Below are 27,840 nucleotides of genomic sequence, written 5' to 3'. Positions count from 1 at the left end.
ATGATGATGGCGTCCTCTTGGGTAAAATATTCCGCAGGTAAAATAGTCCCCCATTCGGATCTCCGGGCGGGGACTACTCAGGAGGACGTCGTTATCAGGAGAAAGAAAACTGGTGTTCTACGGATTGGAGCGTGGAATGTCAGATCCCTTAATCGGGCAGGTAGGTTAGAAAATTTAAAAAGGGAAATGGATAGGTTAAAGTTAGATATAGTGGGAATTAGTGAAGTTCGGTGGCAGGAGGAACAAGACCTTAGGTCAGGTGATTACAGGGTTATAAATACAAAATCAAATAGGGGTAATGCAGGAGTAGGTTTAATAATAAATAAAAAAATAGGAGTGCGGGTTAGCTACTACAAACAGCATAGTGAACGCATTATTGTGACCAAGATAGACACAAAGCCCATGCCTACTACAGTAGCACAAGTTTATATGCCAACTAGCTCTGCAGATGATGAAGAAATTGATGAAATGTATGACGAGATAAAAGAAATTATTCAGGTAGTGAAGGGAGACGAAAATTTAATAGTCATGGGTGACTGGAATTCGTCAATAGGAAAAGGGAGAGAAGGAAACATAGTAGGTGAATATGGATTGGGGGGAAGGAATGAAAGAGGAAGCCGCCTTGTAGAATTTTGCACAGAGCATAACTTAATCATAGCTAACACTTGGTTCAAGAATCATAAAAGAAGGTTGTATACCTGGAAGAATCCTGGAGATACTAAAAGGTATCAGACAGATTATATAATGGTAAGGCAAAGATTTAGGAACCAGGTTTTAAATTGTAAGACATTTCCTGGGGCAGATGTGGATTCTGACCACAATCTATTGGTTATGAACTGCAGATTGAAACTGAAGAAACTGCAAAAAGGTGGGAATTTAAGGAGATGGGACCTGGATAAACTGAAAGAACCAGAGGTTGTAGAGAGTTTCAGGGAGAGCATAAGGGAACAATTAACAGGAATGGGGGAAAGAAATACAGTAGAAGAAGAATGGGTAGTTCTGAGGGATGAAGTAGTGAAGGCAGCAGAGGATCAAGTAGGTAAAAAGACGAGGGCTAGTAGAAATCCTTGGGTAACAGAAGAAATATTGAATTTAATTGATGAAAGGAGAAAATATAAAAATGCGGTAAATGAAGTAGGCAAAAAGGAATACAAACGTCTCAAAAATGATATCGACAGCAAGTGCAAAATGGCTAAGCAGGGATGGCTAGAGGACAAATGTAAGGATGTAGAGGCCTATCTCACTAGGGGTAAGATAGATACCGCCTACAGGAAAATTAAAGAGACCTTTGGAGAGAAGAGAACCACTTTTATGAATATCAAGAGCCCAGATGGAAACCCAGTTCTAAGCAAAGAAGGGAAGGCAGAAAGGTGGAAGGAGTATATAGAGGGTCTATACAAGGGCGATGTACTTGAGGACAATATTATGGAAATGAAGAGGATGTAGATGCAGACGAAATGGGAGATAAGATACTGCGTGAAGAGTTTGACAGAGCACTGAAAGACCTGAGTCGAAACAAGGCCCCGGGAGTAGACAACATTCCATTAGAACTACTGATGGCCTCGGGAGAGCCAGTCATGACAAAACTCTACCATCTAGTGAGCACGATGTATGAGACAGGCGAAATACCCTCAGACTTCAAGAAGAATATAATAATCCCAATCCCAAAGAAAGCAGGCGTTGACAGATGTGAAAATTACCGAACTATCAGTTTAATAAGTTACAGCTACAAAATACTAACGCGAATTCTTTACAGACGAATGGAAAAACTGGTAGAAGCGGACCTCGGGGAAGATCAGTTTGGATTCCGTAGAAATGTTGGAACACGTGAGGCAATACTAACCTTACGACTTATCTTAGAAGAAAGATTAAGAAAAGGTAAACCTACGTTTCTAGCATTTGTAGACTTAGAGAAAGATTTTGACAATGTTAACTGGAATACTCTCTTTCAAATTCTGAAGGTGGCAGGGGTAAAATACAGGGAGCGAAAGGCTATTTACAATTTGTACAGAAACCAGATGGCAGTTATAAGAGTCGAGGGGCATGAAAGGGAAGCAGTGGTTGGGAAAGGAGTGACACAGGGTTGTAGCCTCTCCCCGATGTTATTCAATCTGTATATTGAGCAAGCAGTGAAGGAAACAAAAGAAAAATTCGGAGTAGGTATTAAAATTCATGGAGAAGAAGTAAAAACTTTGAGGTTCGCCGATGACATTGTAATTCTGTCAGAGACAGCCAAGGACTTGGAAGAGCAGTTGAACGGAATGGACAGTGTCTTGAAAGGAGGATATAAGATGAACATCAACAAAAGCAAAACGAGGATAATGGAATGTAGTCGAATTAAGTCGAGTGATGCTGAGGAAATTAGATTAGGAAATGAGACACTTAAAGTAATAAAGGAGTTTTGCTATTTAGGGAGTAAAATAACTGATGATGGTCGAAGTAGAGAGGATATAAAATGTAGACTGGCAATGGCAAGGAAAGCGTTTCTCAAGAAGAGAAATTTGTTAACATCGAGTATAGATTTAAGTGTCAGGAAGTCGTTTCTGAAAGTATTTGTATGGAGTGTAGCCATGTATGGAAGTGAAACATGGACGATAACTAGTTTGGACAAGAGGAGAATAGAATCTTTAGAAATGTGGTGCTACAGAAGAATGCTGAAGATAAGGTGGGTAGATCACGTAACTAATGAGGAGGTATTGAGTAGGATTGGGGAGAAGAGAAGTTTGTGGCACAACTTGACTAGAAGAAGGGATCGGTTGGTAGGACATGTTTTGAGGCATCAAGGTATCACAAATTTAGCATTGGAGGGCACCGTGGAGGGTAAAAATCGTAGAGGGAGACCAAGAGATGAATACACTAAGCAGATTCAGACGGATGTAGGTTGCAGTAGGTACTGGGAGATGAAGAAGCTTGCACAGGATAGAGTAGCATGAAGAGCTGCATCAGACCAGTCTCAGGACTGAAGACCACAACAACAATATTGTCTGCCGCCGCGCTGGAGGTCCCCAGTATTGGATTGCCCACTGTCAGCCGGTAAACTGCTGGCCCAACGACCAACAATACTGCGACCAACAGCGTCAGGTGCCTACACATTCTTCAATTTCTCGTGAATGTTTGTCTCGTTCTAATGACGCAGGACCACTCTAATAACAGCACATTGCCGGCCGCGGTGGCCGAGCGAGGTCGCAGGTTCAAATCCTGCCTCGGGCGTGGATGTGTGTGATGTCCTTAGGTTAGTTAGGTTTAATTAGTTCTAAGTGACTGGTGACCTCAGATGCTACGTACCGTAGTGCTCAGAGCCCTTTGAACCATTTAACAGCACGTTGCTTCAAATATCAAGTGCAACAGACATCTGGAAGAAATGCTGTGACAGCGCTGCTTGAGGAAAGAGGTTGAACTGAATTTCAATACAACTGAGAAGAATGTTTCTACGATCTCCGTGAATAGCAAAGATGTAGAATAAATGTGGTGTTTTGGAGAAAGCGTTGCACATTCTTTTGGAATGACCCTCGTATATGGCTTCATCCTAATTCAGAGAAGTACTGTTGGTGAATAAAGAAAGCGGATCGCAACCGTGCTCTTTGCGACTTGTAACTTGGTACGGGATACGGGGAGACGAATGACTAAAATCAGGAAGTACCTCGGCGTGCGGCTGGCGTTCGGCTGAAATCGGAAACCAATCTTATGACACTCTCCGTTGGGCAGATATCGGAAACCAGTCACGTGACGTGACGTCACTCGCTCACTGTGTGATGCGATCTTTGTCCTGACTGTCAAATTTACAAAAGAGAATTCGATCGCAGCAAAATATTTATGTCAAGCAAAACTATGACTGCTGCTCGTTTTATTCGCAGCAATTGAAGATGTGCCTACCTAGCAACACCCTCGGAAATCGCCACATATTCACATATAAACAGCCAAATATTTGTTACAGGCATGAATATAAATGTCACTGCTGCTCGTTCAGTCCTGTATAACCACAGCCTCGGAAATCGCGACGTATTCGGAAAAAGCGGTAAAGTATTTGTGGCAAGAAAGAATACAAATCTCATTGCTGGTTATTTCACTCGCAGCAATTTCATCTTTCGTCTTTTAATCGGAGTGAAGTCACAAAACTGAAGAAACTGACAACTAGGAGACCACACTTTTATGTGTAAATAGCATCGAATATTGCACAACGTATTTCTCTTACCTGAGAAAGAAAGTCCCAGAGCGTGTTACACATTGGAAGATGGGGAAAAAAGAAAAGTTAGCTTGTACTAGGATGCGAACGTATTTTCTTCAACTCTGCTCTCATCGTCTCTAGCTATTAAGTTCGTAGCACTTTTCCACAACTTTAGTAAACACAACAGTTACACATAACAAAGACGTTGGTCATCAGTAATATATTCTCCTTCACTATTTACAACAGTCCGTTTTTCAGAGGCGAAGAACGATGTTCGGAGCACATTTTCATCTGGAATGGAATTCCCTTGAAGGTTGTTCGGTAGAGAGCGGTAAAGGTGAAAATCTGAGGGCGCAAGATCAGGTGCATAAGGTGGCTGTAGAATGAGTTCCCAAGCCAGCTCCTGTATAGGGTTTTTTGTCAGTATAGGGGAATGCGAGCGGGAGTTATCGTAGGGCAGCGTCACTACACGGTATCTTCCTGGTCGTTGTTCTCGGACTGCGTCTCAGTTGTTGACAATAAATGTCTGCAGTGTTGGTTACACCTGGGGAAAGCAATTCATAGTACACCACACCGTCGCTGTTCCATCAGATGCGTAACATTGCCTTTCATGGATGCGTGCAGATCTTTGTATAGGGAACCTCTGCTTTGCTTGGGCTGAACCACACCTTTTTTTTCCCCTTTATGTCAGCATAAAGACACCTTTTCTCGTCACCAGTGTAAGGTTCTCATATGCTTTCTGCTGTTGTAAATAATTCACCTTTATTTTACTGGGAGAAAGATGAATGTGCGCACTGCATGAGTAGCGAATAACGTCTTTGACTCTGTGTTCAGTTATATCTGTGGTTGACTCGCTAGTAGATACTTGGGAGGGTCATTATGTTTAATACGCTGAATGCTGCTTACAGGTTTCTCTTGGTCCCAGTCTTGGTATACAACTAATTGCTTTTCTTTAGCCATTTCAATACACTGTTTGTGCGTGTTGAATTATCTCATAACAGACTCCCATATTGTAGTTGTGACTGAAAGAATGCTTAGTAGCAAAGCATCAATAAAATTTTACTGACAGAATATCTTAGTTTACACAGCAGGGATATCACACGTGCAAGCCTGCTTGTCAGATACCTTATATGGACATACCACGAGAGCCTTTGGTCTATTTTTAATCCCAATAGTTTGACACTGTGATTCTCTTCTTTCCGTTCCTTCAAATTAAAACAAATTTCCTCCGTTTCTGTGTTGTTTATACGTAACTGGTTAGCAATACACTACACCCTACATTTTTCAACAAGTTCATTATTTTTGTTTACCACCTGCGTAGATCATGGTCATATCATCAGCATATAAAAATTTTTTGCAGGCTATATAGTTTGAGAAGTCATTAACATAGACAATAAAGAGGAAAGGTCCAAGAATGAACCAATGTGGAATTCCTCTTTAAATTTTCATTAGTTCTGACCTTTAGTTGTTCACATACACTAACTGTTGCCTGTTATTTAGGTATTCTTTAATCAAGTTAAGTGGTTCGTCTACAGTACCACAATATTCTAATTTTTTAACAATTATCTCATATGACACTGAATCAAACGCTTTAATTTTATGAGTGTTGTACAGTTGGTCAGTTTCCTTTCAAAAGCACTGTGGATTTCTATTATCAGGCTTTTAATAGCTTTTATGGCTGATTGATTAGTTTTAAACCAAACTGGCTGTCATTAACTAATTTATTGCTCTCAAAATACATGTAAATCTGTGTTTGTGAACAGCTCTCTATGATCTTGGCCAGTATAGGGACAATTGATCCTGGTCTATAATTATCTGGTATTTCTGCGCCAGTATTTTTGTTTGTGGGGAGTGTAACCATAATTTTAAGACAATCAGGGAAAATTCCATTTTCAAGGATTTTATTTGCAAGGTAGAGTAGAGGATTTCTAATTTCCTTAATTATATTATTACAAATTTACTGAATTCATAGTAGTCCTCTGTTCCAGAGTTGTTCAGCTTGTTTACAGAGTTATTTATATCTGTAGCAGTTATTCTACTCCAGTTAAATCTTTTATCTGTTTTATTCTGTTATTGTAAAAGAAAAGTTTTCACATCAGTTAAATCGTCACTTTTTGGTAGATAGGCATTTACTGAATTTACGAAGTGTTCATTGAAAGTGTTACAATTAATTGGGCTACTGATTTATTCGTTTCCCATAGTTGCCTAACTTTTAACTATGTTCCAGGCAGCTTTACATTTGTTTCTAGAATTTAAAATATGCTCTTCATTTGCTTTCACTTTTGCTGCTTTAACTTCAGATTTGTATATTTTTCTTACATTTATATATCTGTTCTTGTTTTCTTGACTGTCTTCAGTTTTGTCCTTCAGCATTAGTAAATGGATTCTAATTTTACTGAGGTGTGGGATGTACCACTTTTTTGTATGTTGTGGTTTATGCTAGGGTTACAACTCTTTGCAATAAGAGGGCAGTTACTGTCTAATGTATTTTTTACATTGGATATGAATGTAGAAAAGCTTTCATTTGTATATTTGTTGATGATTAGTATTCCAGCCCATTCTATTCTACTCAGTTCATTTCTCATTATTTCAATGTTCTTTTCCTTCAGAGCTCTATATGTAGTTGGCACCCTAGTGTCATCAAGTGTCAGATTTACAATTTTGAGTCATATGCCATCATGGGGAGATAGTCTTAATTCAATGGTATGCCACTCTACTTGATTCCTACACACATTGCTAATTATATTGTCAAGGTATGCCTCCATTCTGGTCGGTTTTTCATTTAAGTAGTAGTAATTCATTGTTTTTAAGATATGTAGGATGTGTACCACATTTGTTCACTTTACTCTTACATCTATATTAATGTATCCTGTGATAAATGTTTTATATTGCTTATATTTGGCACCTAGTAAGATTGATTCAGAGAGTTTTTATTCGAATATCTCCTCATCAGAAGCCAGTGATTGGTAAACTGTTGCAATAATGAGTTTCTGAGTGTATAACCAAGGCAGATGCTTCAAAAAGTCTTTCAACAGACAGGCTTGTGAGGTCTGTGACTGAATACTTTAGATTGAGATTTTTCTTGATGTAAATTGACACTCCACCATGGACATTGTTTGGTTTTCAGTAGCGTGTTTGCTAAAGAGTAGTCAAATGGTACAAATAAACTTATTTCTGCACTTTTATTCCAATGTTGATTCACAGAGACTGGCATACTTAATTTTCTCTAGCCAGCAATGTAGTTCACTGACTTTGTTTCTTAGGGATTGTACATTTATATGTAAGAAATGTAGTTCATTTTTACTGCAAGGTGGTACATTGCTTACATTGGGCTTATTTTGATTATTTACTTTAAATGTGTTTTTTGTATTATGTTCTGAAGCTCTTTGTTTTGACCAAGTCTGACACAGCCTTATATGTTTCCCTGATGTGGTTCTGAGTTTTGTGACATATGTTTTAAATTGCTGAAGCTAGATAATTTATTATTTACCATACTAAATATTTTTTGGGCCAGCAGTGTCTAAGTTAATCCACTTAGATCCTGACCATCTCTGGTATGACAAGTTCTCGAGCAGTTACAACTGTCAGAGGGTTGATGATTGCAACTGAGACATTCCTTAATATCTAAAAGCATTATATTTTTAAACTGTTTGCAAATTGTTTCAAAATACTTGTTAACTTTGGCTATTTCTCTGTTTACACATGATGATTCAATTAAATTGTAGCGATGAGGTATTTTAAATAATATAACATTTGTGTTTGTTAATTTGCCCAATGTTGTCTTCAGAGCTGTTGTTGCTGCTGCAGCTGTTTCATTATAGTACACATCATTGGAACCAGCTATAAGAACTGCAAAGTCACACTTTGACAGATTAATGCAATCTTCAGTGTTGGTGAGGATTTGATTGAATCTTGCTCCACTTAATATCTAGCTGACTACACAAGTATAATCAACGTTTTGTAATTACGCTTCCTATCTGTACTGGATTGAGAAAAAGTCAGAAAATATATGCGCTTATTTTGTGTAAACACCTGATATTATGCACATAAACGAATTTGCTTTCTTACAAAAGCATATAACATTTCACATACATTCTTGTGGAATCGTTAGAAAACTAATGCTGCATGTGGGATTATTATACTGTCTTCCTCTCCAGTGGAAGTGGTGAACTACAAGAATTCATGGTGCCAAAAAAAGAGTATTCACTAACAACAATTATTCTGTCGCTTGTTAAAAAGAACTGTCAATACGTTTCAACTTGACTACATGTAAAAACGATCACCATTGCTTTATTATCAAGAATTTCGGAGGAACTACGTTTGCTGCACTACTACATGTGCAACAGTAGTATTACAGTTCATTGAATTGTCAAAATCAGTGCTTTATTTTAGCTATAAATGGGAAAAACAGTAACTGTCAGTTCCACTTCACACAGTGCGTAAAGATGGGAACGCGGCTTTCTGCCTCGAGTCACGTGACTTAGATGTTCGTTTCAAGCCCTAAGACGCCAGAGATAGGGACATGCGCGGCCTGCGTTACATATGGTCTATGGTTAATGTAAATTCGATCTCTTTGTTTTTCATTATGTCACAAATTACGTAATTAGTTGTGATATCTGTAATTTTATTAATGAGAGAATTTTGAAATTATTATAGTCTTCTTCTGTTGTGCAGCCTTTTTGTCAAGAACAAGAGTTTCATTCCTCAAAAACGATTTTGTTTGAAGTAAAACCCATCTCCATGATTCACAGTGAAGTTTTAAATTCTCTGTCATGTTTGCATTGTACTTTACGCCACACGCAGTAACAGATGATATGACACAAAAAAAACAAAAAAACAAAATTAGAGTCGCTCCTGTATCTGCTGATTTATATTTTCTTTCGGGAATGTCAGCATTCCAGACACAAAAACAGCATTGTGAGTAAGAGGTTAGTCAGTTTTATTTCAGGGCAGATATTGCCTTCCATTCTTGAAAATACCGTGTAGCCTGGATTGTTAAACGTCGTGGTAGCAGGGAGATTAACTTTTAGTATAAGTACTGGTAATTTCAAACAGTTATTTTCTTCCAAGTACAGCAGTAAGGTATTTTTGTGGATATTCGAAATCAAACATTGCAGTTCATATCACGCAACGACCATAATGTACTTCGGATGTGAGTTTTAGTTGTATAGTTTTCATTGTGCACGTAATTAGTTTCTTTTGGCATTTAATTGGATTCATTTTGTTTATTTCAAATTTTGCATTTCATGAAGTTTAAGGATTTATTTCAGGACACTGTTCACATGCGCTACACGGGGCCATCGAACAGTCAATTTTGCTCAGCAATTGAGTACGATACTTAAAAGTACATGTTACATGAAGAGAAAGTTTTTGAAATTAATATATTCAGTTTTCTCACATACAGGATTTTTTTTAGAAAGTTTACACCAGTAACGATACAGGATAGGAATGGTCGGTGTTGGTCAGGAGCCAATTGATGATGAACGAGCAGAGATGCACATACGGCCACCTACGGCCACCCCTGACTTTTGTGATTTTGGCTTAGAGCATGCGGTATCCACATACCCAATTTTTGAATCTTCCACACTGAATGCAAATGTCGCACAATGATGGATTATCATGACGGTTCATCACATTTGCCAGTTCTGGAGAACACTGACGTGGATAATTGTGGATTAATACGTTTAAGCGACCGTTACCAAACCCCAAAGGTTTTTCAGAATTAATTTCAGAATGAGAAAATAGTTCTCTTGCGTGCTCTGTCCAATGGCTTTATCACCATACAGGTCGCAAATGTTTCCGGTTGCCTTCGCTGCTGTCACCTCTCTACTGGACTCAAACAGAAGAATATGTCGGAAATGTCCCGATTTGTCCACTTGGCACTCCATTTTCTAGCGACCACAGCTCCACTCTATATCTTCAAGTGACAGAATGACAATACGTAAACTGAAATATCAACAGTGAACTACAAATAAGAAATGACAAACGATAAATAAAGCTTTAGCAACCGGAATACTAACATGCAAAACAAAGTGTTATGCACCCGTCGAATCCATAACCAAAGTGATTCCATACAATTTTGTTAATCTTAAAATCGCCAAAGGATTTTTACGGCGATGTGTCATTAACAGGCGTTTATTTGTAACTAATTTTGACGTGTCTGTGATAAATCGTCAATGCGCTGTTGCCTTGAAACCACATACTGTCGTAACACGTAAGTCACACTACTGGCCATTAAAATCGCTACACCACGAAGATGTGCTACAGACGCGAAATTTAACCGACAGGAAGAAGATGCTGTGATATGCAAATGATTAGCTTTTCAGAGCATTCACACAAGGTTGGCGCCAGTGGCGACACCTACAACATGCTGACATAAGGAAAGTTTCCAACCGATTTCTCATACACAAACAGCAGTTTACCGGCGTTTCCTGGTCAAACGTTGTTGTGATGCCTCGTGTAAGGAGGAGAAATGCGTACCATCACGTTTCCGACTTTGATAAAGGTCGGACTGTAGCCTGTCGCGATTACGGTTGATCGTATCGCGACATTGCTGCTCGCGTCGGTCGAGACCCAATGACGTAGCAGAATATGGAATCGGTGGGTTCACGAGGGTAATACGGAACGCCGTGCTGGATCCCAACGGTCTCGTATCACTAGCATTCGAGATGACAGGCATCTTATCCGCATGGATGTACCGGATCGTGCAGCCACGTCTCGATCCCTGAGTCAACAGATGGGGACGTCTGCAAGACAACAACCATCTGCACGAACAGTTCGACGACGTTTGCTGCATGGACTATCAGCTCGGAGACCATGGCTGCGGTTACCCTTGACGCTGTATCACAGACAGGAGCGCCTGCGATGGTGTACTCAACGACGAACGTGGGTGCACAAATTGCGAAACGTCATTTTTTTCGGATGAATACGGGTTCTGTTTACAGCATCATGATGGTCGCATCCGTGTTTGGCGACATCGCGGTGAACGCACATTGGAAGCGTTTATTCGTCATGGCCATACTGGTGTATGACTCGGCGTGATGGTATGGGGTGCCATTGGTTACACGTCTCGGTCACCTCTTGTACGCATTCACGGCACTCTGAACAGTGGACGTTACATTTCAGATGTGTTATGACCCCTGGCTGTACCCTTCATTCGAACCCTGCGAAACCCTACATTTCAGCAGAATAATGCACGACCGCATGTTGCAGGTCCTGTACGGGCCTTTCTGGATACGGAAAATGTTCGACAGCTGTCCTGGCCAGCGTATTCTCCCGATCTCTCACCAATTGAAAACGTCTGGTTAATGGCGGCCGAGCAACTGGCTCGTGACAGTACGCCAGTCACTACACTTGATGAACTGTGGTATCGTGTTAAAGCTGTATGGGCAGCTGTACCTGTACACGCCATCCAAGTTCTGTTTGACTCAATGCCCAGGCGTATCAATGCCGTTATTACGTCCAGAGGTGGCTGTTCTGGGTACTGATTTCTCAGGATCTATGCACCCAAATTGTGTGAAAACGTAATCACGTGTCAGTTCTAGTATAATATATTTGTCCAATGAATACCCATTTATCTTCTGCATTTCTTCTTGGTGTAGCAATTTTAATGGCCAGTTGTGTAGTTATAGGAGAGCCACTAGCCTGCCGTACCTACGTAGTTGTGCGGCGGCATGGTGAAGAGGAAGCGGCCGTAGTCGCTGTGGCGGCCGTCGGCGTCGCTGGCGGCGTACTCGAGGCTGAAGGCCCGGCCCTCGCAGTCGTAGCCGCACCACGGGCAGTGGAAGTGCAGGCGCGGCGGCCGCCCGCTGCCGGAGAGGGCTCGCTGCGACAGCCGCAGCCCGCGGCAGAAGTTGGTGGCCGGCGCGCCGCCCAGCGACGAGAAGCGCAGCACAGCACCTGCGGCGCGAGGGGGCCCCGTCAGCGCTTGCGGTCGATAAAGAAAAACTCCAAGCCCCCAGTCAATACAACTTGTCGATTTTATCAATGTCGTACAACGAATTTAACTGCTTACAGTCATCCGCAGATTTCTGATCCCAGAACTTCCTAGTGTGCTATCATGTTTTCCAGCTATGTGTCGTGTAAATATTTAAAAGTGAAAACATGTCTCCGTATCACAATACTTTGAAGTAAACGCAACTCACAAAAGAATATCACAGCAGAGTCCACACAGATACCTTGGCCGGTAGATGCGCGATCGGCAGGGCTTGCATGGAGAGAGTGGTAGTGGTGGGGGTTGTGGGCAGTCGCTGTAGGGGAAATACTGGGCGCTGGAGGGGAAGCGTCGTTCTTAAATGAAGCTTCCGCTCATATTCCTTATAGATATTAAATGGAGCCCTTCCACGTGCAAAAACATCTTTCAGCTCTGCTTTAGTTAGTATCCAAAAAGAATTCTGGAGGAAATGCAACAAAAGCACCGATTTATTTTCGCGTGACTTGTTAACCATTAACTTTTAGATCAGCGTTATAAGTGTCACATTTTGAGTCAAACCTACACTTTTCTCTTGTTGCCATCTTAAAATTTGCTTCCTTTGCCAAAACACAGCGGAATTTACACAGTCTCACCTCACTAACATGTTGTGCAGACACAGTTAAGAGAATTTTGAAACAGTGGTTTGTTAAGTTTATTAAGTGATGAACTGTGGAAAATTAATGTCTCTGGCTTATGAAAAAGCATATCCTCGGTACAAAGTACACCTGCAGTGTCCTCATTTAAGATCTTCCAAAACCTGTAACATTTCTCGTTTCAACAACAATCAATGGCTCTTATAAATTACATTCTATCAAAAATGTGTGTAGTTACTGGAATATCCAGGTAGATAATGAAGTTTTGCATAACAACCATATGGCAAAATACTGTACTCTGTGTGCTATTACTTACCAAAATCTCATTTCAATGTCTCAAAGGGTGTATGAAATATGAGGAATGTTCTGAATATTTCACTCTGGTTTTATCGTTGGTATGCCTGACCGCAAATGACCATGCTACATCAGATCAGTTTTCTCGCCATTGTTGAAGATAGAGACCTCCACCCAAGTCTAAAGGAAAATTCAATATCATTTCTAAACACACAACCCCACCATATGTATATAGTGATTCAGGAGGAAAGGTACACACTTTGAGGGGCGATAGTATTAGTGATTCTGAACAAGAAACTTTATATGGACGTATGCCCTATTCCGAATGGTTTCAGAGATAGAACACATTTAATATCACTTTTTTACCTATTTCTTGAACAACTCGAAAAAACCGCACCCTCCAGCGAAAAGGTGTCGCAGTATAAAATTAATCTATATTGAATTTCCTACAGATAAGGTCCTATTCATTTTTTTCACTAGAACTAATGGTTTGTGCAAAGAGAGTGCGAAAATGTTGAAAACCTCGCTCGACGCACATGCGCTGTAGCTTACGTAGTTTTTGTAGGCCAATTTGAGATAGTTTCCCGACTTTATAGACTAAAAGTGTCCCGTATCAAACTGTTTGTCTCAACTTGCTACCTCAATGTGCTACCTCAAATTGGCCTACAAAAACTACGCAAACTACAGCGCATGTGATTCGAGAGAGTTTTTCAACATTCTCGTGCTCTCTTTGCACAAACCATTACTTCTTGAGAAAAAAATGAATAGGACCTTATCCGTAGGGAATTTAATATAGTTTAATTTTGTACTGCGACACGTTTTCGCTGGAGGGTGCGGTTTTCGAGTTATTGAAGAAAAACGTACAACACTGATATTAAATGTGTTCTATCTCGGAAACCATTCGGAATAGGGCATACATCCATATGAAGTTTTTCTGTTGAGAATCACTAATACTATTGCTCCTCAAAGCTTGTACCGTTACTCCTGAATCACTATATATATATGGTGGGGGTGTGTGTTTAGAAATGATATTGAATTTTCCTTTAGACATGGGTGGAGGTCTCTATCTTCAACAATGGCGAGAAAACTGATCTGATGTAGCATGGTCATTTGCGGTCAGGCATACCAACGATAAAACCAGAGTGAAATATTCAGAACATTCCTCATATTTCATACACCCTTTGAGACATTGAAATGAGATTTGGGCAAGTAATAGCACACAGAGTACAGTATTTTGCCATATTGTTGTTATGCAAAACTTCATTATCTACCTGGATATTCCAGTAACTACACACTTTTTTGATAGAATGTAATTTATAAGAGCCATTGATTGTTGGTGAAACGAGAAATGTTGGAACTGCAAAATGTGAGGTAATTAATGTGTTTATTATCAGACGTTTTTGAGAGCAGTGTGTGCTGCAGGCAATGTAGAAAGTGTGGTGTTTCACTGAAAACAAACATACATGTAGGACCTGCTTGTGAATTTGAGCTGATGTGCAATTATAGCAAACTCAATGTTATTTTTTCAATTTCTCTTATGATACTGCAGATACAGGTGAACTATTTGAAATACACATAAGACTGGTTATGAATTACGGTCTATGGGTGAGGACAGGGCTGCAGCTGCCGTGTTACGTGGTCTGATGAACCTTCCCGCTCTAGCCTCAAAATTTGACAAACACGTCATTTTAATAAGCTCTGCTATTGAAAATATAGCATAGGGAAATATGAAAGATGTAGTTGAGGAAGCTGTTTTTGAAAATAATAAAAACAGGGACCTGTCCATAGCTTTTGATGGGACCTTGCAAGCTACATATTTAACAGCAGGCGAGGTATCTGAACAGCATTATTTCCCAAGCATTGCAGATACAAAGATAAAATGAAACATAAACATGAAGAAGACATGAAGAAGGTTGTATAATAAATTATTATGGTTCAAGTGGTGGTATGGAAGTTGCTGGAGTAAGAAATATTTATCAGAGCTTAGTAAAACGATATAACATTAGGTACATAAATTATCTTGAATACGGTGATTCAAAGGCTTTCAAAGAAACTGAGGAACTGAAGCCCTAAGGAACTATGTGAACATTTGAAAACTGGAATTTGTTTGGCCACATTCGGAGAAGAATGAGATCGAGATTTCGAAAACTCAAAGCTAGCATAAAAGGCAAGAGATTGAGAAACGGAAAAACTTTAGATAGTAAAAGACTGACACATGCTGTTATAGATCATATTCAGAAGTGCTATAGTCTAGCAATTATACATAATACAGTAAATGCAGCATTAATGAGAAGAGCAGTCTGGGGAGGCAAGGAAACTAAACGACAATACAATAACCCTCATTATTTGCCATCTGCCATAATGGACGAAATAAAACCAATATTATTCCAAGATTTCGCAGGTGTTAGTCTACTAAAGAAATTATTCAAGGCTGGACTCAGAATACAAATGAATGTGTGGACCATGTGACATGAAACACACTACCTAAAACTGTGTATGAGGGTATAAACACTTTTCAGTTTGGCGTTTATGATGCTGTTTCATCAGTGCATCAGGGGAATATAACAAAGTGCAAAGAAAATGGGGCTGTGTGTAGATTTATGAACTGCAGTAGCTATACTTTGTTTAGGCAAGGAATGGCTCACATCTTCCGATAATGCAGTAGAAATCTACTCAAAGATGGGTAGACAGCATAGGAGAGCCATGAAGACGAAGCCACTGCACAATTCTGATGATGCTGCCTATGGAACAGATGTGAACTGAAGTAAAAACTTTCAAGGTCATTTTCTATAACTCTAATTTTTGTGTGTATAGGGTACACTTCATCAGAGTTTATTTATAATAGAAAATGAAATTTTCAGAAGTTGATTCTTAAGGACTTTTAATATATCTGAATTAAAAGATTTGTGAAATTATTTTGAATTAAAGGATTTGTATTTTAAAATACTTGTTAAAATATATAACTGTTTTAACATTTATGACAAATAAAATATCTCAAAAAGTGAACTGTCCTTATCCAAGACGATTAATTCAGTAGAAAATCTGAATATATATTCGCATTCTGTCAAAAAAAATCAAGATTATAGTCACAATAACTCATGAGAAGAGTTCCTAACTTTTGGCTCAATTAAATGTCTAAGCATAGGGCATTCTATATAGCCTTACGTGATACAATTTTAAAATTATCCAAATGAGTAGGCCCCCCATGAAAGCTATTATCCTGTTATGGTCTTTAGTTATTACATATCCTCAGGTCATGAGTGCAAAATATGGGGTGATGAGTTAAACAGATTTCAACATTAGAAATAAGAACTTCTTACAGGAATCCTAAAATACAGCATGAAAACGGTTTTACTGTATCTACGTAATTAGCAAGCAATCACGAATGTCATGTTGTTGTTGTAAATATATATATATATATATATATATATATATATATATATATATATATATATATATATATATATATATATATATTTACAACAACAACATGACATCTGTGATTGCTTGCAATCACTTTGACCATTACCTAACGTTATTGCCACTGTGAAAACAGTGGATTTCAGGGATTTCAGGTGACAATAACTTTAGGTAATGGTCAAAGTGTTTGCTGCTAGGTGTCACGATAGAGTTTTCTTCGATATTAGATTATAAAATCACAGGCTCGTCGACTTTTTAGTGGTGTAGATGAGCAATATTATTGCCACCTCGATAACCATGTACACGGCAACCGTTACAGTGAGAACGAATATTTCCGTTTAGGATGCACCGTTTTGCATACGACTCCTGTTTTATCATGCTAACCAAGCACTGAGTGCTTGTTCACTTTCATTCACGTGAAACACATCTCTTCTACTGAACAAATACTCATAACTCTTAGGTGTTGTATTTTAATGCTCATGTTAACCAGAGGTTTTTTTCTTATTTTGGACTATACTAGCTCGTTTCAAAATATGGACAGTGAAGAGCTTGAAACAGAAGAGATGAATTTCATAGTATCAAAGATGAACAAGTGCTCATAGCTCTTAAGGTATGCATTTTAGAGCCCATGTTTACATAACTTTTTTTCTTGTTTTGGTGTAAGGAACCTGTCACTAAAGCTTGTTGGTGGTTCTTTTTTTATTGTGGATGGAATGCAACTGAATTTGATACACAAACAGAAAACTTCACAAGTATCAGTTCGGTGGGGTTAGAATCTTCTAGCTCCCATAGCAGCTGAGATATAGGTGGAAACCTGTTTTTGTCAGCTTTTGCATGTAGGCTTCTCTGCAAGACAGGCATGTTTTGTTGGAGCAGTATCAGTCTCCTTTTTCGATCTGTTTTGCAGGGGCTACAAGTGTGTATGGGCATTGGTGTGGGAATGTTGAGATGGATAGACGAGAGGATGAACAGAAATAGGGGCCAGGAGGAGATGGATAGAGAGAGAGGGGAGCAGGATGGGGTGGAATGGAGGAGTGCATGGACGGAAATATGAGGAGGAGGAGGAGGAGATTGAGACAGAGAGGGAGTAGGAGATGAACAGGCAGAGAGAGTGGAGAGGAGGAGATGGACAGGCATGGCTGGGAAGATGAGATGAAGTGGACACAGAGATGATGGCAGAAAGAGGTAAACACAGAGAGGGGGCAGGAGTAGGCGAGTGCAATATATTTGTCAAACATGTATGTGGGTGAACCTACGGGGTACAGGCTAGTAATTTTAAAAAAGATGATAATTCTGCAAAACAAAGGGTTAAAACACAGCATTGGTCTATTGGACACAAAATGAAGATGACACGAAGGGGCAGATCCACCAGTCCTATAAACAAGTGGCAAGCCACCAAGGAGGAGCGTAATGAGGGTGCTGTCCGTCGCCAGCATCGATCTATTCTTCGGAAGCAGAACCTAATTTTAGGCCTGGCCAGATACTGCCTTCATGCACAGACTATAACCAAATGTGTTCTTAGCGCGATTGTTTTTTTAAAAGAGCTGACAAGGGAATATTCCCAAGAGTCAACAAACGATCCTGCTGAAACTTGGTGGGTGTAGTAGAAGGGGCAAACTAATGTAATAGGTATCTTTTTTCTTTTTGCACCCATTTTCACTTTTGAGAGGTAAAATTTACGTCGAAAGGTAATTTGGCGTATTACGTTGGAGGGACTATCTTCAAAACTATGATATTTAAAAATGTTTCTCAAATAAAAGTTAATATGTAACTAACGTTCTTGAAAACTGTATAATGGAATTTTGTAATAATCTGAAATTTTGCTAAATATCCCACTACCATTAATTAATTTTGAAAAACGAAAACATTTGTTACAACATAAAATAAAGAAGCTTTAAAGTTACTTACATTCATGTGTAAGAAAACTAGTTTCTGAAACACCATCTTTGGAAAATAAGCTGTACACAATCTCCTGGCAGCGTGTTTACAACATACATTATTAAAACATCTAAACATTCATAGTCTAGTTATATATTTCACTTAGATTTATTTTACGTTTTAAATTTTTGTTTTACGTTGCACATTGTTATTTTTGTTCTTAGTTTTTATTTTACCAATTCACACATGTGTATTTCGTTAACTGAAAATAGTAAGTAGATGACAGAATAATAGCAATGTATAAATAAATGTTTAAAACATAACGTCTTCTTACACCATGCACGTAAAATGAACGAAATTTCTTCATCTAATTTACATGACAGAAAACACAATATAGAACAAAATTCACTAGGATTTCAAATTATCTTGGCTTCTAAATATCCTAATTTGTATCAGCCATATTGCAGTACATTTCTAAGCCTTGGCAAAGAGAATTGATTACGTACAAGTGATTGTAGCTTTACGATATTGTTTCTCAAGTGGAAATTGACATCATAATCATACAACAGAAATACACACATCAAAATAAGTGTTCCATCACCTCGGTTCCGAGAGTTGCATGACCTGCACAAAAAATTGGAACAGAAATCAACATAAACATCATTTACGCCCTTTATATTGCTCATGAGAACCACACATTGCACGTTGTACCACCATACAGAGAGACCTTAAGAGGTGGTGGTCCAGATTGCTCTACCTCGAATACCCAGTAGCACGTCCTCTTGCATTGATGCATGCCTGTATTCGTCGTGGTATACTATCCACAAGTTCATCAAGGCGCTCTTGGTCCAGATTGTCCCACTTCTCAACGGCGATTCGGCGTAGATCCCTCGGAGTGGTTGGTGGGTCGCATCGTCCATAAACAGCCCTTTTCAATCTATCTCCGAGCCATAATACGTAGTTAGCGGTCATCCATTACTGTAGTAGCCCTTGGGCGGCCTGAGCGAGGCATGTCATCGACAGTTCCTGTCTCCCTGTGTCTCTTCCATGCCCGAACAGTAGGGTTCATGTCTGGAGAACATGGTGGCCACTCTAGCCGAGCGATGTCTTATCCTGAAGGAACTCATTCACAAGATGTGCACGATGGGGGCGCGAATTGTCGTCCACGAAGACGAATGCCTCGCCAATATGCTGCTGATGTGGTTGCACTATCGGTCGGAGGATGGCACTCACGTATCGTACATCCGTTACGGCGCCTTCCATGACCACCAGCGGCGTACGTCGGCCCCACAAAATGCCATCCCAAAACATCAGGGAACCTCCACCCTGCTGCACTCGCTGGACAGTTTGTCTGGTTGAAGGCATATGCGACACTCATCGGTGAAGAGAACATGATTCAAATCCTGAGCGGTCCATTCGGCATGTTGTTGGGCCTATCTGTATCACGCTGTATGGTGTCGTGGTTGCAAAGATGGACTTCGCCATGGACGTCGGGAGTGAAGTTGCGTATCATGCAGCCTATTGCGCACAGTTTGAGTAGTAACACGACGTCCTGTGGCTGCACGAAAAGCATTATTCAACAAGGTGGACTCGCATTCGGGAGGACGACGGTTCAATCCCGTCTCCGGCCATCCTGATTTAGGTTTTCCGTGATTTCCCTAAATCGCTTCAGCCAAATGCCGGGATGGTTCCTTTGAAAGGGCACGGCCGATTTCCTTCCCCATCCTTCCCTAACCCGAGCTTGCGCTCCGTCTCTAATGACCACGTTGTCGACGGGACGTTAAACACTAACCTCCTCCTCCTCCTCAACAAGGTGGTGTTGCTGTCAGGGTTTTTCCGAGCCATAATACGTAGTCAGCGGTCATCCACTACAGTAGTAGCCCTTGGGCGGCCTGAGCGAGGCATGTCATCGACAGTTCCTGTCTCCCTGTGTCTCCTCCATGCCCGAACAACATCGCTTTGGTTCACTCCGAGACGCCTGGACACTTCCCTTGCTGAGACCCCTTCCTGGCACAAAGTAACAATGCGGACGCGATCGAATCTTGGTATTGACCGTCTAGGCATGGTTGAACTACAGACAAGACGAGCCGTTTACCTCCTTCCTGGTGGAATGACTGGAACTTATCGGCAGTCGGACCCCCTCCGTCTAATAGGCGCTGCTCATGCGTGGTTGTTTACATCTTTGGGCTACTTTAGTGACACCTCTGAACAGTCAAAGAGACTGTGTCTGTGATGCAATATCCACAGTCAACGTCTATCTTCAGGAGTTCTGGTAACTGGGGTGGTGTAAAGCTTTTTTTGATGCATGTAGATGTGAAAATCTTCTCCCAAACTTCTTCCAACATCGAAAGCCGTACACATCTCGCGGATGTACCTGTATCATCGAGCCCTTTGGGACCACCAGATGAACAGGTTCCTTGTCGTCAGGCACGATGCTTTATATGATTCTTTCACAATGACAGCCTGAAGAATCTAACAGTAATACAATTTTTTATCCCTCACTGGGAAAGAAGCCATCAGACGTTTGTGTACTAGATTTAGATGCAGTCACAAGGACATTTGAAGATTCAAAAAGTGATTCTCTAATTCTCGGTACAAACGGACCATCAGTTTCTTTTAAAACTATGAAAAGACGGATGGTCGTTGTGCAAGAACCTTTTTGAGTGTCATAGCCCAAGACAAGCAATTTCTGATGATCCCAAAGAGCTCGATGGCACAGATACAGCCTTGGAACATATAATGCTTCCCATGTTGGAAGAACTATGTGAGAGGATTTTCGGATCTATTTCTATTGAATGACTATAATATCAGTCTCCACTTGAGGAAGAATATAATCAAGCTGCAACCACTAGTATATAAACAATTCTATTGACCAAAGCTTAATAACGTAGTGAAATATGCCTGATACAAATCAGGATTTTTAGGGAGTGTCACCTATGACAATTTGAAATCCTGTTGCATTTTGCTTTAAATTTGTTTCCTGTCTTGTATATTTCTTTCTTTTTACGTGCATTGTGTAAGAAAACGTTATGTTTTAAGCATTTATTTACAGATTGTCATTACTGTAATGATTCTGTATCGCAATTCATTACTTATTTTCAATTATCAAAATAAACATATGCCAAATAGTAAACCAAAAAATGAATGTGAAATGCAAAATAACACTTTACAACATAAAACAAAAGTAAATCAAATAACCAGACTAATAATAAAAGTTTAGATATTTTAATTATACGAGGCCTGTTCAGAAAGTAAGCTCCGATTGATTGCCAAATTGAAACCACAGTGAACATCAGAAATGTTTTACTTGTAACAATTAGCTACACCTTTCAGCTACTTCTCTACGTAGTCGCCGTTCTGACTTAGACTTTTCTCATAGCGTTGTACCAACTTTTCAATAGCCTCATCATAGAAGGCAGCCGCCAGTGCTTTCCGCCAATTCTCCACGCTGGCCTACACCTCGTTGTCTGTGTCAAAATGTTGTCTTCAAAGACAGCGGTTCATGTGACCAGAGATGAAACTCAGGGGGAGACAATTGCGGACTGTATTGTGGCTAATCTCCCATTTCCATTTGAAAACGATGCAGGAGCATCTTCATTGCCCCTGCAGAATGCGGCTGAGAATTGTCTTGAAGAAGAAACAGCACGACAGTTATGTAATGTTAGCTGCATAGCTTCAGGCGAAATTTCTCACCAGGCCCTCGTACTTGGCGGCAGACACTATTTTCTAGACATCTTTACGCACTCACTGCGAGCTCAGAAATGAGAAGAGCGACGTGATGCTAACTGGGGTTATACTAGAGACACTACCCAACACATCTGTGCAAAGCTTTATCGGATTTTCATAGTCGTTTCCATTTCGCGACCGATCGGAGCTTACTTTCTGAACGCCCCTCGTATATCTTGAAAGTACTCTGACAACACATAGTGTATGGCTTATTTTTCAATAATGGTGTAGAAGTCAGCTTTATTTCACGTGGATGCAAGTAGTTTGACAGCTTTTTTAATTTATGTTGTGACAGAAGGTTTCATTTTTCAAAATTAATTAATTATGACATAAGAAACTGAAACACTAGATAACGAGGGATTAGGTGAAATACAACCTGACGATATAAGATGGGCATTAACATCAACATTACGAACAGAAATGCGACTGCAAGAAATGGTATTAATGCTGAATTGCTAAAATACGGAGGAATGATGCTACATCTACCACTGTTACGTCTCTTAAACGAATGTTGGAAGGGCAGAAGTATTCCCAAAGGCTGGAAGATTGCTAGAGTGATATTTTTTATAAGCGGAGACAAAAGACTATGTGGCAACTACAGAGGTATAAGTTTACTGGACTCAGAATACAAGATGTTGCTAAGATTTTAAATACAAAAATTAAAAACGTAACAGAAGCAGTACTGTGTGAGGAACCATTGGTTTTTAATAAAGAACACTAAGATAGATGTACAACAAACAATACAGAAACGCAGAGAATATAATAAAGAAACACATTGGTTTCATCGATTTTTAAAAAGCTTCTGACAATTTCAATAGACAGGAACTTTGGAAGATAATGACTAATCGCGGATATCCAAAACATCTAATAAATGGGATAAAAAGTTTGTATCAGAACACTATTATCACTCTAGGTCTCAAGGGAAAAATGATTGATGAGATACTAACTAACAAAGGAGTATGTCAAGGCTGCTGTATCTCCCCAACTTTGTTTAACATTTACATACATAAATTAATGCATGTATGGAAAATAGAATTTCAATAAGGCATATACTTAAGACAGGACGACTGTTCTCAATAACTTACCACATGTTGACGGTGCGGTGATCCTAGCAGATAAACAAGAGGACTTTCAGAAAAGAATTTACTTACTCAAATAAATAAGTGCGAAATTTGACATGGAGATATGAATAGAAAAAACTAATACCGTGGCTTTCATGGGAAAAGAACACGTTAGAACCAAAATAGGGGTAAAAGAGATGATTTTAGAGCAAGTAAACCACTTCGGCTACCTAGGATGTGATGTGACATATGACTGCAGTAGAGCTTTAAAAATTAATCTTAGTAAATTTAGCCGGATATGTGGGACAGTTAACAGAAATCTTAAAAACAAATCTAGGAAAGGATGACAGCCAAAAACAGTTGCAGGATAAAAAAAATTATCCTGCAACTGTTTTTGGCTGTCATTCTTTATCGTGAAGAATTTTAACAGTTGCTGTTGCAGCCATGTTTAAAATCTTGAAATCTAGGAAAAATACTCAAATTAAATTATACAAAACAGTTGCAGTCCGCACACCACTTTATGGAAGTGAGACCTGGATGATTATCGAAAAGCAAGGAAGCTGTATTCAGGCATTAGAAATGAAATTCCATATACATCTTACAGGTTACACAATAGAAGACAGATTAAGGTGGTGGTGGTTGTTGGGATGTTTAAGGGGGACTAAACAGCGAAGGTCATCAGTCCCCCAACAGATTAAGGAAGCAAGATATTAGAGAAGAACTAAAATTTTTTTTGTCTAAACGATAAAATTGCAAAGTGTAGGAGAAAATGGGACGAGCTCCTAGAAAAAAATGGAGAGTGACAGGCTCCCCTGAAAGGCTAGAAAATATAAGTGCCAAGGAAGAAGAGGCAGAGGAAGACGTCGGCAACGATGGGTACCGTAGCACACAATATCGCCTAATACCTGAAAAGAAGATGAAGATTAATGATGGTTGGATGTTTCGCAAAATTTCACATCATTAAAAAAATTTCGATTATACAGTTTTCAAGAACGTTAAATACATATAACCTTTTATATGAGAAACATTTTTTGTATATCATCATTTCGAAGATATTCCCTTCGAACCTAATATGCCAAGTTACCTTTCGGGGTGTGTTTTACCCATCAAATGTGAAACTGGTTACGAAAAAATGTATTGGATTATTGTGCAACCTATGCACACCTGCCAAGTTCCATCAAGATCATTTAATGGCACTGGGAATGTTCCCTTGTGAGCGCCATTTCTTTCTTACAAGGGAAACTCCCTATCGCATCCCCCTGAGATTTAGTGGTAAAATTGCTCGGTGGATAGCCCGTCAAAAACTGAACACAAATCAAGCATGAAGATAGGAAAAAGGTGTGCTCAACTGTGAAGAAAGAAGCAAACTAGAAACAGCGAACGACCCAAGCTCCGGACGTACAACATCGAGCGAGAGTGAACAGTCGCAGTGTCGTGGTTGTGTGGTCACGGTGTTGGCCTGTAATGCGGGGGACCCGTCTTCAGATGTCCCTCCCGCTGTTTTTTTCCTCTCAAACATTTATGAACTGTCCCTACGGTCATTGATGTGTCTATTCTTCTTCTGTAGTCTTGGCAAATTGTCATACTATACATTGATTATGGAATATGAGGCGTGTGGTAAGAATATACAGGGTGATTCAAAAAGAATACCACAACTTTAAAAATGTGTATTTAATGAAAGAAACATGATATAACCTTCTGTTATACATCATTACAAAGAGTATATAAAAATGTTTTTTTTCACTCAAAAACAAGTTGAGAGATGTTCAATATGGCCCCCTCCAGACACTCGAGCAATATCAACCCGATACTCCACCTCGTTACACACTCTCTGTAGCATATCAGGCGTAACAGTTTGGATAGCTGCTGTTATTTCTCGTTTCAAATCATCAATGGTGGCTGGGAGAGGTGGCTGAAACACCATATCCTTAACATACCCCCATAAGAAAAAATCGAAGGGGGTAAGATCAGGGCTTCTTGGAGGCCAGTGATGAAGTGCTCTGTCACGGGCTGCCTGGTGGCCGATCCATCGCCTCGGGTAGTTGACGTTCAGGTAGTTACGGACAGATAAGTGCCAATGTGGTGGCGCTCCATCCTGCTGAAATATGAATTGTTGTGCTTCTTGTTCGAGCTGAGGGAACAGCCAATTCTCTAACATCTCCAGATACTGTAGCACCTTCGAAGAAAGGTGACGCTGACGCCTAGTCAACAGCGCCTCAAGCGAACAAATGTACAACTAAATGAAACTTTATAGCTCCCTTAATTCGCCGACAGATAGTACTTAGCTCTGCCTTTTGTCGTTGCAGAGTTTTAAATTCCGAAAGTTGTGGTATTCTTTTTGAATCACCCTGTATTACCGTCGCAAGTAAAAGTTATGAGTAGTGAGAGCAGATAATATGCCGTATAGATCTCTCACAGAAATGAAAACAAGAAAGAAATGGGTGTGAACTATGTTACAAGAAAGGAATTCAAGAAAAGAAAAATCCCTAAACGTAACGCAAGAGTCATAACATGTGGTACTTGCGTCGTACAATTAGGAGGTACAGGGTGACAATTGAACTCCTTGAAAAAAAAAATTTATTACAAACTACGGCGTGCAAATACTTTATTCAACATGTAAACTCACTACAGATATTCGGATTTAGGTTATGACATTTTCTATATGCCTGCCGTCATTGGCGATGATGGACCTCAGACGAACAGCGAAATTCTGCATGATTCGCTGAAGTGTCGGAATATCGATTCTGTCGATGACCTCCTGAATTGCTGTTTCCAGCTCAGCAATGGCTTTGAGGTTACAACTGTACCCCTTGTCTTTAATATAGCCTCACAAAAAGGAGTCGCCTGTGTTCAGATACGGAGAATATGGCGTCCAATCGAGACCCATGCCAGTGGCCTCTGGGAACCCCATACAAAAAATGCGGTCCCGAAAGTGCTCCTCCAGGAGATCGAACACTCTCCTGCTTCGATGGGGTCGAAATGTGTGAAATCATATGGGACTTAACTGCTAAGGTCAGCATTCCCTAAGCTTACACATTGTTGTTGTTGTTGTGGTCTTCAGTCCTGAGACTGGTTTGATGCAGCTCTCCATGCTACTCTATCCTGTGCAAGCTTTTTCATCTCCCAGTACCTACTGCAACATACATCCTTCTGAATCTGCTTAGTGTATTCATCTCTTGGTCACCCTCTACGATTTTTACCCTCCACGCTCCCCTCCAATACTAAATTGGTGATCCCTTGATGCCTCAGAACATGTCCTACCAACCGATCCCTTCTTCTGGTCAAGCTGTGCCACAAACTTCTCTTCTCCCCAATCCTACTCAATACTTCCTCATTAGTTATGTGATCTACCCATCTAATCTTCAGCATTCTTCTGTAGCACCACATTTCGAAAGCTTCTATTCTCTTCTTGTCCAAACTATTTATCGTCCATGTTTCACTTCCATACATGGCTACACTCCATACGAATACTTTCAGAAATGACTTCCTGACCCTTAAATCAATACTGGATGTTAACAAATTTCTCTTCTTCAGAAACGCTTTCCTTGCCATTGCCAGCCTACATTTTATATCCTCTCTACTTCGACCATCATCAGTTATTTTGCTCCCCAAATAGCAAAACTCCTTTACTACTTTAAGTGCCTCATTTCCTAATCTAATTCCCTCAGCATCACCTGACTTAATTAGACTACATTCCATTATCCTTGTTTTGCTTTTGTTGATGTTCATCTTATATCCTCCTTTCAAGACACTGTCCATTCCATTCAACTGCTCTTCCAAGTCCTTTGCTGTCTCTGACAGAATTACAATGTCATCGGCGAACCTCAAAGTTTTTATTTCTACTCCATGAATTTTAATACCTACTCCAAATTTTTCTTTTGTTTCCTTTACTGCTTGCTCAATATACAGATTGAACAACATCGGGGAGAGGCTACAACCCTGTCTTACTCCCTTCCCAACCACTGCTTCCCTTTCATGTCCCTCGACTCTTATAACTGCCATCTGGTTTCTGTACAAATTGTAAATAGCCTTTCGCTCCCTGTATTTTACCCCTGCCACCTTTTGAATTTGAAAGAGAGTATTCCAGTCAACATTGTCAAAAGCTTTCTCTAAGTCTACAAATGCTAGAAACGTAGGTTTGCCTTTCCTTAATCTTTCTTCTAAGATAAGTCGTAAGGTCAGTATTGCCTCACGTGTTCCAGTGTTTCTACGGAATCCAAACTGATCTTCCCCGAGGTTGGCTTCTACTAGTTTTTCCATTCGTCTGTAAAGAATTCGTGTTAGTATTTTGCAGCTGTGACTTATTAAGCTGATAGTTCGGTAATTTTCACATCTGTCAACACCTGCTTTCTTTGGGATTGGAATTATTATATTCTTCTTGAAGTCTGTGGGTATTTCGCCTGTTTCATACATCTTGTTCACCAGATGGTAGAGTTTTGTCAGGACTGGCTCTCCCACGGCCGTCAGTAGTTCCAATGGAATATTGTCTACTCCGGGGGCCTTGTTTCGACTCAGGTCTTTCAGTGCTCTGTCAAACTCTTCACGCAGTATCATATCTCCCATTTCATCTTCATCTACATCCCCTTCCATTTCCATAATATTGTCCTCAAGTACATCGCCCTTGTATAGACCCTCTATATACTCCTTCCACCTTTCTGCTTTCCCTTCTTTGCTTAGAACTGGATTTCCATCGGAGCTCTTGATATTCATACAAGTCGTTCTCTTATCTCC

General features: G+C 39.9%; 1 protein-coding gene across 1 annotated transcript in view; it reads right to left on the bottom strand.

The window, feature by feature from the left end:
• The window catches only part of LOC126456475 (uncharacterized), a 341,682-nt gene that overhangs the window by 104,817 nt on the left and 209,025 nt on the right, over positions 1-27,840 (bottom strand). Inside the window, exon 5 of the mRNA XM_050092226.1 lies at positions 11,819-12,064. Coding sequence (XP_049948183.1) covers positions 11,819-12,064 — 246 coding nt within the window. The remainder of the gene's footprint in view (positions 1-11,818; positions 12,065-27,840) is intronic.

This window comes from Schistocerca serialis, chromosome 2 (assembly GCF_023864345.2).
Source record: "Schistocerca serialis cubense isolate TAMUIC-IGC-003099 chromosome 2, iqSchSeri2.2, whole genome shotgun sequence".
Taxonomy (NCBI): domain Eukaryota; kingdom Metazoa; phylum Arthropoda; class Insecta; order Orthoptera; family Acrididae; genus Schistocerca; species Schistocerca serialis.
The sequence above is the reverse complement of the archived record's forward strand: the minus strand, read 5'-3'. Positions and strand labels throughout refer to the sequence as shown.